The sequence below is a fragment of the Castor canadensis genome, chromosome 1, assembly GCF_047511655.1.
Source record: "Castor canadensis chromosome 1, mCasCan1.hap1v2, whole genome shotgun sequence".
Classification (NCBI taxonomy): Eukaryota; Metazoa; Chordata; class Mammalia; order Rodentia; family Castoridae; genus Castor; species Castor canadensis.
In genome coordinates, this window is record NC_133386.1 from 141,742,169 (window position 1) to 141,762,071 (window position 19,903).

The 19,903-nt window shown below is 35.3% G+C and overlaps 1 protein-coding gene across 1 annotated transcript; it reads right to left on the reverse strand.

Annotated features, from left to right (window-relative positions):
• Nucleotides 1-17,524: 17,524 nt before the first annotated feature.
• LOC109680221 (olfactory receptor 51V1-like) lies at nt 17,525-18,469 on the reverse strand. The gene has a single exon (XM_020155148.2). It carries the CDS (start codon nt 18,467-18,469, stop codon nt 17,525-17,527), a length of 945 nt encoding a protein of 314 aa, XP_020010737.2.
• Between the last annotated feature and the right edge of the window lie 1,434 nt (nt 18,470-19,903).

The following is a 19,903-nucleotide window of genomic DNA, read 5'->3' on the forward strand; positions in this document are numbered from 1 at the left end:
AAACCATAGAAGCACTGTATAAACACCAAAGTGAAAGAGAGAACATGATGAATAAACGGATAAATGAACTCAGGACAAAAATAGACAACATTAAAGAAGAAAACAGCCAGGATATGGAAAACCTCAGAAAAAAGAACTAAACAGAACTGCAAAACAAAACGGAAGGCCAATCCAGCAGAATAGAACAAAGAGAAGACAGAATCTCAGAACTTGAAGATGAAATGGTAATTAAAGGAAAAACTGAAGAACTATAAATTAAACAACTCAAGACCTGAGTAAAGAATATGCAAGAACTCACCAATTCCATCAAAAGACCAAACTTGAGAATCATGGGCATTGAAGAAGGACAAGAGGTGCAAGTGAAGGGAATGCATAATCTATTCAACAAAATAATAATGGAAAATTTCCCAAATCTAGAGAAAGATATTCCCATACAGATGCAAGAGGCCTCCAGGACACCAAACAGACCAGATCAAAATAGAACTACTCCATGACATATCATTATTAAAACAGCAAGTTCAGAAACTAAGGAAAGAATATTGAAGGCTGTAAGAGAGAAAAAACAAGTAACATCCAAAGGTAAATGTATCAAAATCACAGCAGACTTCTCAACAGAAACATTAAAAGCAAGAAGAGTGTGGGATGAGATCTTCCAGGCACTGAATGAAAATAACTTCAACCCGAGGATACTCTACCCAGCAAAACTATCATTCAAAATAGATGGAGCAATAAAAGTCTTCCATGATAAGCAGAAACTAAAACAACATGTGACCACAAAGCCACCACTACAAAAGATTCTTTAAGGGATTCTGTACACAGAAAGTGAAACCCAACTTAACCATGAAAAGGCAGGCAGCACCAAACCACAGGAAAAGAAAAAGCAAGACAGTAGAGAGTAACCTCAACTTAGGTACACACAATCAAACCTTCAAACAACTAAGACAACTAAATGACAGGAATCACCACATACCTATCAGTACTAAAGCTTAATGTTAATGGACTTAATTCACCCATCAAAAGGCACCGCTTGACAAAACGGATTAAAAAGGAAGATCCAACAATTTGTTACTTACAGGAGACCCATCTCACTGACAGAAATAAGCATAGGCTTAGGATCAAAGGCTGGAAGAAGATTTACCAAGCCAATGACCCTGAAAACAGGCAGGAGTAGCAATACTTATCTCTGACAAAGTAGACATCAAACCTACATTGATCAAATGAGATAAAGAAGGACATTCCATACTCATAAAAGGGGAAATAGACCAAAAGGAAATAATAATCATCAATCTGTATGCACCCAATGTCAACACAGCCAATTTCATCAAACATACCCTGAAAGACCTAAACACATACATAAACGCCAACACAGTGGTTGTGGGAGACTTTAACACCCCATTATCATCAATAGATAGGTCATCCAAACAAAAACTCAATAAAGAAATCCAAGATCTAAAATATGCAATAGATCAAATGGACCTATTTGATGTCTACAGAACATTTCATCCAACCTCTACAGAATATACATTCTTCTCAGCAGCCCTTGGAACCTTCTCCAAAATAGATCATATCCTAGGGCACAAAGCAAGTCTCAGCAAATATAAGAAAATAGAAATTATACCGTGCATACTACCTGATCACAACACAGTAAAAGTAGTACTCAACAACACAAGTAAATACAAAAAACATGCAAACAGCTGGAAACTAAATAACTCATTACTTAATGAAGAATGGATCAGTGATGAAATAAAAGAGGAAATTAAAAAGTTCCTGGAAGTTAATGAAAATGAAAACACAACCTACCCGAACCCATGGGACACAGCTAAGGCAGTCCTGAGAGGAAAGTTTTTAGCCATGAGTGCATATATTAAAAACACTGAAAGATCCCAAATCAATGACCTAATGATACATCTCAAACTCCTAGAAAAACAAGAACAAGCAAATCCCAAAACAAATAGAAGGAGAGAAATAATAAAAATAAGAGCTGAAATCAACAAAATGGAAACCAAAAAAACCATACGAAGAATTAATGAAACAAAAATTTGGTTCTTTGAAAAAATAAACAAGATCGATAGACCCCTGGCAAACCTGACTAAAATGAAGAGAGAAAAAACCCAAATTAGTAGAATCAGGAATGCAAAAGAGGAGATAACAACAAACACCATGGAAGTCCAGGAAATCATCAGAGACTACTTTGAGAACCTATATTCAAATAAATTTCAAAATTTTAAAGAAATGGACAGATTTCTAGATACATATGATTATCCAAAACTGAACCAAAAGGAAATTAATCACCTGAATAGACCTATAACACAAAATGAAATTGAAGCAGCAATCAAGAGTCTCCCTAAAAAGAAAAGTCCAGGACCTGATGGATTCTCTGCTGAATTCTATCAGACATTTAAAGAAGAACTGATACCAACCCTCCTTAAAGTGTTCCATGAAATGGAAAGGGAAGGAAAACTGACAAACATATTTTATGAAGCCAGTATTACACTTATCCCCAAACCAGCCAGACACCTCCAAAAAAGGAGAACTATAGGCCAATCTCCTTAATGAATATTGACACAAAAATCCTCAACAAAATAATGGCAAACCGAATTCAACAACACATCAAAAAGATTATTCACCATGACCAAATAGGCTTCATCCCAGGATTGCAGGGTTGGTTCCACATATGAAAATCAATAAATGTAATAAACCACATTAACAGAAGCAAAGACAAAAACCACTTGATCATCTCAATAGATGCAGAAAAAGCCTTTGATAAGATCCAACATCATTTCATGATAAAAGCTCTAAGAAAACTAGGAATAGAAGGAAAGTACCTCAACATTATAAAAGCTATATATGACAAACCTACAGCCAGCATTATACTTAATGGAGAAAAACTGAAACCATTCCCTCTAAAATCAGGAACCAGACAAGGATGTGGGGAAAAAGGAACCCTCATACACTGTTGGTGGGAATGTAAACTAGTACAACCACTCTGGAAAAAAATTTGGAGGCTACTTAAAAAGCTAGACATTGATCTACCATTTGATCCAGCAATACCACTCTTGGGGATATACCCAAAAGACTGTGACACAGGTTACTCCAGAGGCACCTGCACACCCATGTTTATTGCGGAACTATTCACAATAGCCAAGTTATGGAAACAGCCAAGATGCCCCACCACTGACGAATGGATTAAGAAAATGTGTTATCTATACACAATGGAATTTTATGCAGCCATGAAGAAGAATGAAATGTTATCATTCGCTGGTAAATGGATGGAATTGGAGAACATCATTCTGAGTGAGGTTAGCCTGGCCCAAAAGACCAAAAATCATGTTCTCCCTCATATGTGGACATTAGATCAAGGGCAAACACAACAATGGGATTGGACTTTGAGCACATGATAAAAGCAAGAACACACAAGGGAGGGGTGAGGATAGGTAAGACACCTAAAAAATTAGCTAACATTTGTTGCTCTTAACGCAGAGAAACTAAAGCAGATACCTTAAAAGCAACTGAGGCCAATAGGAAAAGGGGACCAGAAACTAGAGAAAAGGTGAGATCAAAAGAATTAACCTAGAAGGTAACACACATGCACAGGAAATCAATGTGAGTCAATGCCCTGTATAGCTATCCTTATCTCAACCAGCAAAAACCCTTGTTCCTTCCTATTATTGCTTATACTCTCTCTACAACAAAATTAAAAATAAGGGCAAAATAGTTTCTGCTGGGTATTGAGGGGGTTGGGGGGAGAGGGAGGGGGCGGAGTGGGTGGTAAGGGAGGGGGTGGGGGCAGGGGGGAGAAATGACCCAAGCCTTGTATGCACATATGAATAATAAAGGAAAAAAAAATAATAATATAAAAGTCTAGTAAGTTGAGAATTGTCATTGTTACTAAATAGACTATGTGCTAAAATCATTCAAAACAAGAGATTTAATGCCTTAATTCTACATTTTATTGTTTGGAGAGTAACACACAGTATAATTTAAAAAATACAATCGAATTTTTCTGCCTTTTTGTCTTTTAGCTCCAGGTTTATGAACCTTGTATCTAGCAGAGAATATAGATATGAGTTAGTTCTACTCCAGACCATAATGATAGAGAGTATAGAGTGATGGAATGTCTTATCAAAGTCATGGTTGGTTGGTAGATTAGCTGAGGCCAAGGCTCAGATTGAACCTCAAAACTAGTCTAGCTCTTTTCCCACATCACTATGCACATTTGGCACAACTTTCAATATTTATTCACTTAGTTCTTTATAGATATGTGGTATAGTTATCTAACATTTCAAAACAAGAAATGCATTTACATTTAATTTCTAGAATTCTACAACTTTTACTCATCCTTATATTGCTTAATATCATCACTACTTTTCTAGACATAAATATTTATTTGAAAATATTTGATTGCCCTTCATTCACCACTGATTAATCTGTACAGAATATTCTTTATTTTATTATTGATTGACACACACCTCTGTTCTATTTTCAGTGTTAAAGGCATGTTTTTGGTTCTGCTTTTGGTTGAGCACCTCATCTCAGACATCTTCTGCTTCTTCAATCTTCTTGTCTTTATTTAAGTTATATTTATTCAACAAAATTTATTATGCTAGAAACTAAAAATATACTCACTGCTATTGTGAAATTTAACCTTTATTGGTGAAGAATAAAAAAAATATGCAATTAACAATTGTGCAATGGTAAAATAAGGAAACAGAGAAAGAAAAGAATCATGTTATCCATTAGAAAGAAACTCCTCTTAAATGAGAAAATATAATTTTTATCATTTTCTATTTTCCTTAAAACTTCATTAAATATAAGATATTCATTAAATATTTTTTCCTTCTTTTCATAAATTTTCATTAGGATATAGTCATTATACAGGGGGAAATTCATAGTAACAATTCTGATTAGAATATATTGTACATTAGTTACACTGCCCCCTTTGTCTCTCTCCCTCAATCCCCTCCCTGCTCCACTTAAAGGAATTGCAAGAAGTTTCTTAGTTCTGTTTTGTATAGGTATATGAAGTCCATCTACCATATATTGTCACCTTAATCTTCTTCATTTACCCTTCCTTCTTCCACTAGTACCTCTCTACACACACATTATTTTACAGTCCTATATTTCATTATTATTTGAGTTGATGTTCAAAGGGGTGTGCTTTTCTTTGGTCCATTCAACCCCTTCCATTACTCTCCCTTACCCCTTTACCTCCCACCCCCATTCTTTGACATTTTTCAATACACATCCTTATATCCCCTACTTTTACACCTTATGTCATGTGATATTACTGATGCTCTATCATTCTCTTTTACTTTCATTCTTTCCCTGAGTTCCATAGAGTAGTTCCACTGTTACAAACATGTTCTACATCTGAGTTTGTTATGATTATACTTAATTTTGTGTATAAGTTTATCTTTGGGTCTATCTTCCACATTTGAAAGAAAACATGTATCCTTGTGTTTCTGAGCCTAACTTACTTCACTTAACATGATGACCTCCAATTGCATCCATTTACCTTCAAACCACATGTCATTATTCCTTATGGCTGAGTAATACTCCATTCTCTCTCTCTCTCTCTCTCTCTCTCTCTCTCTCTCTCTCTCTCTATCTATACTGCATTTTCTTGATCTATTCATCAGTTGGAGGACACCTGGGCTGTTTCCAAAACTTGGAATAGTGCTGGAATGAACATTTATTTACAGTGTGTCTCTATTTTATCCTGTCTTATGTTCCTTTGGATAGATGCCCAGGAGCTGTATCACTGGATCATATGGCAGTTCTATTTCAGCTTTCTGAAGAATTTCCATACTACTTTCCATAGTGGTTGTAGTAACTTACATTCCCTAGAATGGTAGAAGGGTTCCTGCATTTGTTGTTTTTGCCCTTAATTATGGCCATTCTAATGGGGGTGAGATAAAATCTAAGTGTTGTTTTGATTTGAATCTCTTTTACAGCCAGGGAAGTTGGATAGTTCTTCAAGTATTTACTGGCAATTTGTACCTTTTTCTTTGAGAATTTCCTGTGTAATTCATGTGCCCATTTCTTCATTGGGGTGATTATGTGGGGGTTGAGTTTTTTGAGTTCCCTATAGATTCTGGATGTTAGTCCCGTATCAGATGAGTAGCTGCCAAAGATTTTCTCCCATTCTGTGGGCTGTCTCTTGAGTCTGGTCACTGTTTCTTTTGCTGTGCAGAAGCTCTTTAGCTTGATGTTCATTTTTTTCTCTTAGATGCTGAGTCTTTTGTGTTCTGTTTAGTAAGTCATGCCCTATGTCTATTTGCTCCAGTGTATTTCCTCCTGATTCATGGATTTGTTTCAAGGTTTGAAGCCTTATATTAAGGTATTTGATCCACTTTTAAGCTGATTTTGGCTGAGGGTAAAAGACAGGGATCTAGTTTCAGTCTTCCACATGTAGATGATAATCAATTTTTAAAATTGGTAAAGATGCAAATCCTTCCAAAATCTGTGCAATTCTATTTGCACCTCCCCTGTGGCTAGGATAGCAAGTGCTTGCCACCATACTCAGCTTTTTTTGTTTAAATGAGTTTTTGGTAGTTTTTCCCTGGGGTGGCCTCCCAATCTCTGCCTCCAGAGTAACATGGGCCACTGTGCCTGCCAATAAATATTCTCTTTTTTGTTAGTGTATATTACTTGAACAAAGAAGTTTCATTGCACTATCTCTTACCCTGTACAAAAATGAATTGAAAATGGATCAAAGATATAAATGTAAGACCTAGTACTTTGAAACTACTAGAGGAAAACATACATAAGACCCTGTAAACTAAAACAGAGTAAAAATCTTTCTGAATAGCAATCCAATTGTTCAAAAAATGAGAGCAAGAATTGATAACTGTGTTTGCATTAAGCTAAATCTTCTGTACAGCAAAGGAAATAATTACCAGAAACAGTAAATGAATTTTTAAAAGGTTACTCCAGTATCAAATAATGTATCTTCCAAATAATGGAATTGACACTGTAAGGGGCAAAAAGACCCACCATGCAGAAATAAAGAGGGCTATGACAGCCAATGACTGGAGGAGAAAGTCAGGTCCCAATCAATGGTAATCTGGAAGGTTTATTATTCCACATGGAAAAACTAGATCCAGAAACATCAGCAGAGTTTAGAGAAATTGGAGTTCCCCCATAGGAGCAAGACCAGTTAATGGGTCCTGGGACTAAGTAAGTGTTGGTTTTAGACATAGGTAACTAAAATCATCTCCTTTAGTTGCTTAGAAGTCTCAACACAATGTAAAATTATACTGCCAGTCATGGTGACAATGTAAAATTATATTATTCTAGACATCTAAATCCCATGACACTTAATATGTACTTCAGAATGTTCATCAGAAATATCAGCAGGAAATGGGGAAATATTTTTCAGAAAAGAAGTTGGAATTAAAGGTGTCAAGAAAGTGTAAATGTTGCTAGAAAATACAAAATAACACAGTGGTTGTACATGGACAAAGCAAAAGTTATGAATGGAGACTCAAGGGACTTAATTTTATTCATTGCAATAATTTTTATATAATTTGTCAGGAAATACTTTAGTTTTGAGGACACAGTGTAAGTTCAATTCTCAATTATCAAATATCTGCTTCTCTGCTTCTAATTGTAACCTTAGGAAAGTTTGTGTTTGTGTTCATGTTTTGATTGGGTGTGTACACATTAAGTCCTAATGATTGTGTTTGGAAGATAACAAAATTTCTGTAAATGTTAGTAAACACTTATTATAATGTAATAAAATGTAGTGCTCAAATGTTCAGAGTCATGTGGGGTTGTACTTCTTTTAAAGGTAGTGCAGAGGAAAAAAGCTTAAATTGTGTCCCAAATGAATTGGGTTTATTATGTAAATAAAACTGCCAAAACTATTGCACCATATAACCTTAAGCTTACAAAAAATTGAAAACAGAATGCAAATAAACACATATGTGTGTGTGTATATATATATATATATGCACAACATACATACATACAAAAGCATGCAAAATGTGTAAACAGAATATATATTCTGTATTTGGAATATTTTTTAATATTCCTGATTTTCACTTTCTTTTTCTGGAGCCCCATTGCCATTTAATGCTTTTGCCAGAGAACACCAATGAGATAAGGATAAGGGGGAATGAAGTTTGGATGTAGAGAAAATTCCTTTTAAACACACACCAAAAGTATACAAAAGATAGAAACCTGATGTGTTTTTAAGGAAATTATTTTATTACCTTATATTAACTGTGCAAAAGGGTTTCAGTGCATTTTCATACATACATGCAATATATTTTGATAAAATTCACCCCATCAACAATGTTCTTTGAGAGGAAATCTCAAATATCTGCTTAAATATCTGAAGGAAAATCCCTTGCATGATGTTTTAAATATGATAGAATAATAATCCCTGGAGGATTCAGTAGTTGAGACATTACATATATTTTACTGTTTATAATAAAAATTATCTAGACAAAAAAAAAAAAAGAAGAAACATGACATGACCGCATGTTGTACCAGTAAGAGGATAAGTGAAAGAGATCCTCTGGTTTCATCTCTTGCAAAGGCACAAAGGAATCCAGAAATTCTTTACAGCATTACAGGGAAAGTATAAGTCATGGCAAATGACCACTGTGCAAGTTTCTAACTTGCATACCATGACTCTGATGTCCTTGGGAAAATGAAGTTTTAGCTGAAGGCTGTAAAGTATGAGATATTAGGTATGTTGTAAGAACCTCCTTTGTAAATACCACAATGTTCCCCTACCTACAACAATAAAATTTTAAAAAGTTCAGAACATGAAAAAAAGAGAAATGTTATAATCAGAGATGTCAGATCAAATGCTTAAGGTTTCAGGGCTTGTACCCTAAAAGTGTAGGTCATGGATAGGTCTCTAAGTGAATCTAAAAGAAAATAATCAATTATGATTCACCAGAGGTAAGGAAAAGATAGAATTCCACATGGAGTGAAGAGGGAAAGTGAGATTCTTTCAAATGAATCTAAGAGCATAATATACCAGAGGTTCACCAAGTCCTCCCTCTCAAAGCTCAAAGACATGTCAACTTCCTCGCTAATGCCAATGATAAAAGATGAGCATGGAAGTAAATAGACAGAGACCTGTGGGGGAAAGAAGTAGTCTACTACAGCTTATTAATTTCCACTTGTCAGAACAGTTATTCAAGTTGTCACAAGTTATACCACAGAAAAGATATTTTAATATTAGAATCCATTAATAGTACAAATACCATTTGTTTGTAATACAAGTACATAGTGAAACCTGCATATTTACATACAGTGTATTTGAGCTTATTCACTTTATTCTTTCCTTTCCTTTGAAAATATTTGGTGGGTTTCTTTATGCTATCTTTATGTATATATATATATATATGTAATGTATTTTGATCTTCTTCATGCATCATTCCCTTCTTCCCTTCCTGGGAAATCTCTCCTCCCAAATGTAAATTAGTCCAGCTAGGATAATCACTATAGGGGTTCATTAAATAGTTAAAAATAGATCTGTCTGACCCTGCTTTACCACTCTTGAGCAAAGATACTTTATTTAAAGTATTAAAATTTTAACTGACATTTAAAGGGAAGATTGATAGTTCAAACAACCATTAGGACAAATAGGGTATATTTTGAATAAGATTATACCATAAACAGGAATGGAAAAACACTGCACACATAACTTTAGAATATAAAGTGACAGCCTGCAACAGAGAAATTTAGTAGATCACAATATTGCCTCTTAATGATTGGTCTATTAAAGTTTCAGTTGTGGAGAAGATTCCAAGATTACAATTAGAGGGAGGAAGCAGAAAGCATGATATAGCCAGTGGGACAAACCACCAAGAAGAGGAAAAACTCGGACACCTTCACACCCCCAACAAGCACATAACATCCCCACTCCATGTTAAATGGAGGAACCAAGATGGCTGCTTTGCTGCCAAATGCCAGATTCTAACCTGCTTGGGAGACCACCAGGTGAGCAGATAAGAGGCATGCAGTACTCCCTGGGATAAACCAGCATAGCCCCCAGGACAGACTGACCCACGCCCAGGGAAAAAAGAAAAAAATAAACTAAATAATAAAAAAGCAGCTGAAAAAAAAAAGACACTGAGCAAAGAGGGTGGGGCTCCCTGAGCTCCAGAGAATGGGGAAGAGGCACTCCTTCACACAAACTGTAAATAAACAAGTCAGAGAAAGCAGGAGTGGCAGCACCTGCCCAGCAACCTTGGAGTGGGGAAAGCTTGTAACAGTGACTGTCATGTGGAAAGCTCCACCAGAGAGGACAGAAGAGGCCCCTCCCCACGTGAACTGTAAATAAACAAGCCAGCCGGAGGAGGTGGGTGTAGCGCCACCTCCCCCAGAGTGCTTGGAGAGAAGTCATCTGCAGTAGCTAAAGAGTGGCATGCTCCACAGGAGAGTGGGGTAGGGGAGGCTCCCCATGTGAACTCTAAATAAAAAAGGACTATAATTACATCAGGCGGGTAGGGCTGTATACTGGAGAAAACAAAGGGGCATTTGAACTTGGGATTTTTTTTTTCCCCTTTGATGAGACAACAACAGAACTACTACTCAGACACCAACACCAGGACTGGATGCTGAAGGACTAACACCAAATCTATTAAGACTGAATAATTAATTAATTAATTTTAATTTTATTTTTATTTTTTATCCTCTCTCTGTCTCTCTAATAACTGTTTGGCTCACTGTTGATTAGTACACTATCTTGACCTGTTTATTTCTTTGGCTCTGTTTTTTGTTTAGTTTAGTTTTGTTTTTTTCCCTTTTTCTTTACCATTTTTACTTTCCCTCTCCTCACTGTTACTATTACAAGCTAGACAATACTGAATTACACACAGTACAGGGACTATAACAATAGCAAGGACAATGATGGGAAGATGGAAAAAAGAGGAAAACCATTTTCCCCACAATAATAAATTAGTACAGGAACCAGAGGAAAATGAAGAAAACAGATGCCCAGATCCAGACTCCAACAAAATGAAGATAAACTATGCCAAAGAACCCAATAAAGCCCACAGGAACACTCTGAAGAAGAAATCCTACAGGTAATCAATGAGAATTTTATAGAGATGATACTGGATAGGGTCAACCAAATGTACAGGAGACACTCAAGAAATTCCAAGACAACAAAAATAGAGAATTTGAGAAAGTACAAGAGCAAATAAAAGAAACTGTAGAAGCACTGTATAAACACCAAGTGAAAAAAGAACATGATAAATAAAGAGATAAATGAACTCAGGGAGAAAACAGACAATATTAAAGAGGAAAAGACTCAGGATATGGAAAACCTCAGGAAAAAGAATGAAACAGAAATGCAAAACAAAATGGAAGGCCAATCCAGCAGACTAGAACAAGCAGAAGACAGAATCTCAGAACTCAAAGGTGAAATGGTAATTTAAGGAAAAATCAAAGAACTATTAGTCCAACAACTCAGGACCTGTGAAAAGAAAATGCAAGAACAAACTGACTCCATCAAAAGACAAAACCTGAGAATCATGGGCATTGAAGAAGGAGAAGAGGTGCAAGCAAAGGGAATGTGTAATATATTCAACAAAATAATAACAGAAAATTTTCCAAATCTACAGAAAACTATTCCCATACAGATACAAGAAGTCTCCAGAACACCAAACAGACCTGACCAAAATAGAACTGCCCTATGACATATTATCATTAAAACAACAAGTACGGAGACTAGGGAAAGAATATTGAAGGCTGTAAGAGAGAAAAAACAACATACAAAGGTAAACCCATCAAAATCACAGCAGACTTCTAGACAGAAACATTAAAAGCAAGAAGAGCTTGGGGTGAGGTTTTCCAGGCACTGAATGAAAATAACTTCAACCCTAGGATACTCTAACCAGCAAAACTATCATTCAAAATACATGGAGCAATAAAAATCTTCCATGATAAGCAGAAACTAAAACAATATATGACCACAAAACATCACTACAAAAGATTTTTAAAGGGATTCTGCACACAGAAAGTAAAACTCAACATAATCACAAACGGGCAGGCAGTACCAAATTACTGGAAAAGAAAAAGCAAGAAAGTAGAGAGTAACACTGGTTTAGCTACACACAATCAAACCCTCAAACAATTAAGACAACTAAATGACAGGATTCACCACATACCTACCAATACTAACACTTAATGTTAATGGACTTAACTCCCACATCAAAAGTCACCATTTTACAAACTGGATTAAAAAGGAAGATCCAATAATTTGTGGCTTACAGGAGAGCCATCTCATTGATAGAAATAAGCATAGACTTATGATGAAAGATTGGAAGAAGATTTACTAATCCAGTGGCCCCCGAAAACAGGCAGTAGTAGCAATACTTATCTCAGAAAAAGTAGACTTTAAATCTACATTGATAAAATGAGATAAAGACGGATATTCCATACTAATAAAAGTGGAGATAGACCAAAAGGAAATAACAATTATTGACCTATATGCACCCAATGTTAGTGCACCCAATTTCATCAAACATACCCTAAAGGACCTAAAAGCATATATTAACTCCAACACAGTGGTTGTGGAAGATTTTAACACCCCATTATCATCAATAGATAGGTCATCCAAACAAAAAATCAATAAAGAAATCCTAGATCTAAAACATACCATAGAGCAAATGTACCTAGTTGATGTCTACAGAACATTTCATCCAACTTCTACACAATATACATTTTTCTCAGCAGCCCACAGAACCTTCCCCAAAATAGATCATATCCTAGGGCACAAAGCAAGCCTCAGCAAATATAAGAAAATAGAAATTATACCATGCATTCTATCTGATCACAATGCAATAAAACTAGAACTCAACAACAAATATAAAGACATAAAACATGCAAAGAGCTGGAACTGAACAACTCATTGCTTAATGAACAATGGGTCATTGAAGAAATAAAAGAGGAAATTAAAAAGTTCCTGGAAGTCAATGAAAATGAAAACACAACCTATCGGAACTTATGGGACACAGCAAAGGCAGTCCTGAGAGGAAAGTTTATAGCCATGAGTGCATATATTAAAAAGACTGGAAGATCTCAAATCAATGACCTAATGATACATCTCAAACTCCTAGAAAAACAAGAACAAGCAATTCCTAAAACAAATAGAAGGAGAGAAATAATAAAAATAAGAGCTGAAATCAATGAAATAGAAACCAAAAAAAAACATACAAAGAATTAATGAAACAAAAAGTTGGTTCTTTGAAAAAATAAACAAGATCAATAGACCCCCGGCAAACCTGAATAAAATGAGGTGAGAAAAAACCCTAATCAGTAAAATCAGGAATGCAAAAGGGGAGATAACAACAAACACCATGGAAGTCCAGGAAATCATCAGAGACTACTTTGAGAACCTATATTCAAATACATTTGAAAATCTTGAAGAAATGGACAGATTTCTAGATACTTATGATCATCCAAACTGAACCAAGCGGACATTAATCACCTAAACAGATCTATAACACAAAATGAAACTGAAGCAGCAATCAAGAGTCTTCCAAAAAAGAAAAATCCAGGACCTGATAGATTCTCTGCTGAATTCTATCAGACCTGTAAAGAAGAACTAATACCAACCTTCCTTAAACTGTTCCATGAAATAGAAACGGAAGGAAAACTGCCTAACACATTTTTAAGCCAGTATTACACTTATCACAAAACCAGGCAAAGATACCTCCAAAAAGGAGAACTATAGGCCAATCTCCTAATGAACACCGATGCAAAAATCCTCAATAAAATAATGGCAAACCGAATTCAACAACACATCAAAAAGATCATTCATGACGACCAAGTCAGCTTCATCCCAGGAATGCAGGGGTGGTTCAACATAGGAAAATCAATGAACGTAACAAACTACATTAACAGAAGCAAAGACAAAAATCACTTGATCATCTCAATAGATGCAGAAAAAGCCTTTGACAAGAGTCAACACCATTTCATGATAAAAGTTCTGAGAAAACTAGGAATAGAAGGAAAGTACCTCAACATTATAAAAACTATATATGATAAACCTACAGCCAGCATTATCTTTAATGGTGAAAAACTGAAACCATTCCCTCTAAAATCAGGAACGAGACAAGGATGCCCACTAGCCCCACTCCTATTCAACATATTACTGGAATTCCTAGCCAGAGTAATTAGGCAAGAAGAAGGAATAAAAGGAATACCAATAGGTAAAGAAACTGTCAAAATATCCCTATTTGCAGATGATATGATCCTATACCTTAAAGACACAAAAACCTCTACTCAAAAGCTCCTAGACACCATCAACAGCGATAGCTAGGTAGGAGGATATAAAATCAACACAGAAAAATCATTAGCATTTCTATACACTAATATTGAACAAACTGAGGTGGGGGAAAAGGGAAGGTGCAGGGGGAAAGGGGAAGAAATGACCCAAACATTGTATGCATATATGAATAAAGGAAATAAAAAAAAATTGGGTATAACCAAATGATGGAATGCTACTTAGCTAGAAAAAGCAATGTTCTGTTGTTACATGATGCAACATAGATGAATCTCAGGATAATTATTCTGACAGAAGCCAGATTTAAAACAGGATATACTGCTTGATTCTCATTATGCGATTCTAGAAAACTTATACTAATCTAGAGTGACAGATGCAATCAGTAATCACTGGGGTGGACAAGCAAGGAGCAGGAGAAAGGAAATCCAAAGGAGCATGAGGGACTGCTGAGGGTGACAGACATCTTGACTGCGGTGATGCTTTCAGGGTATGTGCAGATGTTAAAAGAGTTATTAGGTGTGGGATAAAGCTCAATGGTCTTCAGTATCAAAAAAGTTACAAAATTTATTTTGTAATATACCTCAATAAAACCATTAAAATTTTTGTGGAAAAACAAAGTTTCAGTTGGTAACTGACATAAAAATATGTCATTTACATTAGCCAGGCACCAATGGCTCATGCCTGTAATCCTAGCTACTCAAGAAGCATAGATCAGGAGGCTGATGGTTCAAAGCCAGTGTGGGCAAAATATTTGAGAGACCCTATCTCAAAAGCCCTTCACAAAAATAAGGCTGGTAGAGTGGCTCAAGGTGAAGGCCCTGAGTTCAAGCATCAGTACTAAATATATATATATATATTTTTATATCAATATCCAATTTAAAACTCTTAACTCACAATCAGAACACCACTGACAAAATTAATAGAGAAGTGAAATAGCTATGACTGACATTGAAGCAGTACTAGCCTTGTAAAAGTATTAACATCAGTTCAAATTACCACATCATTATGTCAATGTAATTTAAAATTCCATTATCTAAATATACTCTTGTACAAAATTGAATGATTCTGATTTACCCCACTGATTTACTCTGAAGATCAATACCCAGAATCACTAGCTGGTGCTTACAAATTGCTTGGCATGTTAATAGGCAATTGATAAATGTAAGCTAATTGTTATTTTGAAGACTATCAAAATTATTCTGTGATAATTGTTCTATTCATAATAGTAAAGAAATAACCATAAAAACAAAAGCTATCAAATTAGGAAATATCCTCATCACACGGGGTGTATGTATATATCGGCTTTATTCAAAATTAAAACAGTAAAATAATTTAACTGAAGAATGAATAACCAGTTTTTTTACGAAACAATGGAACAGTGACAAGAAATGAAATTTTAAAAATGAATTATTGATAGGAGCAGAAATAAGAAAGAACCTTGAAAACATCATTGCAAGTTCAATAATCCTGCTGAAATGATTATATTAGTTACTATTCAATTTGCACAGCATTTCTTCAAAGGCAAATCTATAAGACAGAAACTTGTCAGGAACTTGAAGTTGGGAACGAGGATGGATGAAACACAGGCAAAGGGCACTTTTTAGGATGATGGAAACATTCTATACCTTGATTGTCATGGTTATTATGCAATTAAAATATTTAAAAGTATATTCTTAAAACTTTTCAAACTATACATATCCATCTTACAAGGTATAATTGCTTTTTGTAATTATATAATAAAACTGCTTTAAGACATTTTAAAATTTTATACAGATCATTTTATAAATTATATTTTGAGCAAAATATACATGTAAAGTCAAAATGTATATACTTAGATACATCCATGATTAATTTTGGTGACTTTTTATACTTTTATACTAAACAGTTTATATGGTCTTTAACCATGTAAAATTTTTTATTAAGAGAATCACTGAAGGAAAACAAGACAGCATTTTATTGTGATTTAAAACTAACTAAACAGAAAACACACCCAAATCTCATCATGAACTGCCCTCTGAAAATCTGACTTATCATTCAATATACTGGGATTAAAAAAAATCTATTTATAAATAGAAAATAATAGCGACAGACCTTTTATGGAGAGATTAAATGAGAAACGTATTCACAATATTTATAAAAACCCAGGTACTTCCTAGTACTCTTTCCCTAATTACTCAACTTAATTTTGAAAATATGGCCCTGTGAGTACCTACTGAGATATTGGTTTAACGTTCTGCTTTAAACATTTGGGATAGAAAACTATTGCTCCAAACAAATATCTCAACACTCGATATCTTAAAATTATATCCAAACAAGACCAATTATATTTTTACTCAATGTATAACAGTGATTATTTGTCAAATAATGTTTTATAATAGAATTCCCTCAAAATGATAGGCACTTTATTTTTAAACTGAAGAGAGGCGTTGAAATGAAATATGATAAAATATGGACTCATAGTTAACATTGTCAAGTGATTTGAGTGTTCTTCTATCCTTTTATTTTCAGTACTGTGAATGGAATCCAGGGCCTTAAACTTCTCAGGCAAATGCTCTACTTCTTGAGGCATGCTCCCAGCACTCAAATGGTCTTCTAATGGAAGTCACTATTGGTATTATCATTTAAACAAATTATGAAACTGTCTGCTTTGCAAACTACTGGTTGTTTATATTTCCAGTTAAATTATTGCTCACATGCTTGCACTGGAGAGATTGTTGTGTTAGTGGACAATTGACAATAAAGATTAGTTGTTTTGTTTCACTACATTTAAAATGAATGAATAGTCTAAACTCATTCTGATACTCAATCCACTGTATGGTCGTGTGGAAAAATGGGAGCAGGGATTATGACTCAATAAATACTTTGCTTAGATTAATGAGACTGAAATAAGATAACAGCTGATCTTTTAGTAATTACCTTCATGCTTTCATCACAAAACTAAACCTTTGCATATGGGTGGATAGAGAAATACTATACCTTTACTGGCCATATTAAGTATGGGTTTTACTAGCAAATCTACTTTATCATTAATATGATTCTCAATCAATTATACATATATAGTGTGATTTATAATTTTTAGCACAAAATTATACATGTCAATTTCACTCTTATTTATGATAACTATGGGAAACAAGAGAGGAAAGTATTTGCAGTATGTAATTATCATTAAAGAAGTTAGTAAATATGTTTTTGGGTACTTACTGAGTCTCATCCTTTTGAACTCTACTTGTTGACTTTTATAAATATATTCATATTTAATCTCAGAACTTAGGCTCTTTTCAAGTAGAGCAATCTCTGCATTCTCAGTCGAATCTGTTGGGTCTTGATACTATAAATAATAGGATTCATCAAGGGGGGGAAAAGGATATAGATATTGCCCATGAGGACATGAACCAGTGGTGAGAGGTGTTTCCCAAAGCGATGTACCATAGTCAGACCAATGATTGGAATGTAGAAAACCAAAACAGCACAGATGTGAGATGCACAAGTCTGCAAGGATTTGATTCTCTCCTCCCGGGATGCAATGACTAAAACTGTGTGCAAGATCATGGTGTAGGATGTAAGTATTAGCACCACATCCAACAAGAGTGTGCAGATCACCAGAACCAGAGCGTAGATGCTGTTGAAGCGAATGTCTGAACAGGCCATTCTAATCAAGTCTTGGTGCAGGCAGAAAGAGTGAGAGAGGAAATGAGGACGGCAGTAATCTAAGAATTTCAGCTTGATGATGACAGGAGGAATGAGCAAAGAACTCCTACATAAGATTGCTACCCCAATTTTCATGATTTTGTCATTTGTTAAGATGGAGGAATAGCTTAGTGGGTTACAAATGGCAACGTAGCGGTCAAACGCCATGGAGAGCAGGACAGAGGACTCCATGAAGGACAGACCATGAATAAAATAGGACTGAGCTATGCAGGCATCAAGGCTGATGTCTTCAGTGAAACCCCACAGGATGCCCAGCACTGTGTGTACAGTGGATAGCCCCATGCACAGGTCAGTGACAGCCAACATGGTCAGGAAGTAGAACATGGGCTGGTGCAGACTTGGCTCAGTTCTGACTACATGGAGCACCATGCAGTTTCCCAGGAACACCATGGCATAGATGAGGGAGAAAGGGATGGAGAACCAGACATAGTAAATTTCTAGGCCAGGAAAACCAGTGAGAGCAAATCTGGAGCTATTCAAGTTTGAGACAGAGTAAACTGACATTGACTCAGGCATGCTTGCATACACTTGTAATTCCTGCATTAGGCAGACTGATGCTGGTGGTTATGGAGTTCCAGGCCAGTCTGGCTGTCTCAAAAAAAGAAAGAGAGACAGAGAGACAGAGAGGAGAGAAAGCAGACATTAAAAGAACATTGCAAATATTATTAGAAAGTTTTTATCAAATTACATAGTTTTGTGATGTTTAATTTCTAGTAATGTTCATCAACTTTGGTGAAGACAATAAAATATATTAGTTTCTATAATCATAATGGTGGTAAACACAGACCTGTTACCTTTTACTTTAGGGTGTAAATCTGTTGTGTAGACATGGAACTTGCAGTGTTAGTGATGCTGGAGCAAGAGTTTCGAAGAGTTTTATGCAGAACCAGTAATGCTAAGGAACACATGGGATTTAGATTTCAGTCTATACTTCCTGGAGTATGTGTTGAATCCTAAGGGAATCCAAGACATGATCCCAGGGTATAGTTCTGCTATGGCTGTCCTCACTCTCTGGAGAATGTGAAATACATAGCTGATTTTATCTTTGCTGAATGAAGCCAGACAAATGCAATCATTTTTTTACTTCCCACAAACAATCATATGATCCTTAAGGAAGTTAATTGGTTGAAGCAATCTAAATAAATAGATCTAAATAAATCTAAATAAAATTTAGCCAACTGGAACTATTTGTAACTCCAAAGCTAACACTGAAATTATGCGGTCCTTGGTACACATGACCAGACAGGCGAAAACGTTAAATCAACTGATGAAAATAGTGAGGTTGAAGTAGGTCATACTCTACTTTCTTGTTTCAGCTCTCATACTGTAAAATGGTATTTTTTTTGTGGTCATTTAGTGCCATGATTTAAAGAATTATGGAGGTTTATTTTTTGACACTTTCTTGTTGAAACGGCCCTCACGTGTAGGTTGAAGTGCAGTCTTGTGTCTAAGTATAAGAAGGTATTAATGTGCTGTCTGTAATACTTGTGTTACATAAGCTCCATGGAGGCATGAGTTGGAGTGCTACTGGCTGTGACTCAATGTTGATAAATAGATAACATCATGGCTCCAGAAATAGTAAAAGGAAATTCTCCTATCTCTAGGTATAGAATTTTTAAAGTACTAAAGAAACAGCTATCCTGCTTGATGAATTTATGGAAATTTATGGATGTATGAGATAAACATGCACTGAAACAGAATAGTGGATAGCATTGTTGAGAGACTGAAGCACATGATATTTAGTCAGGAAAGGAAATCTTTCCTAGTTCCCACAAGATGTTTCAAAAGGCAATCAAATGAAAATACTAATAAACTTAAGCAAGAAAAGGCTTCAGATCAGGGACTGAGGGGGAAAACACTAAGTTCTACCCAACACATATTTTGTGGATGAGCATGCTTTCTGTATTGACAAGGACACCGGTAAATAAACCTGAGTAA

Coding starts and splice junctions, on each gene's coding strand:
- LOC109680221 (XM_020155148.2), bottom strand. CDS start 18,469: ATGTCAGTTTACTCTGTCTCAAACTTGAATAGCTCCAGATTTGCTCTC.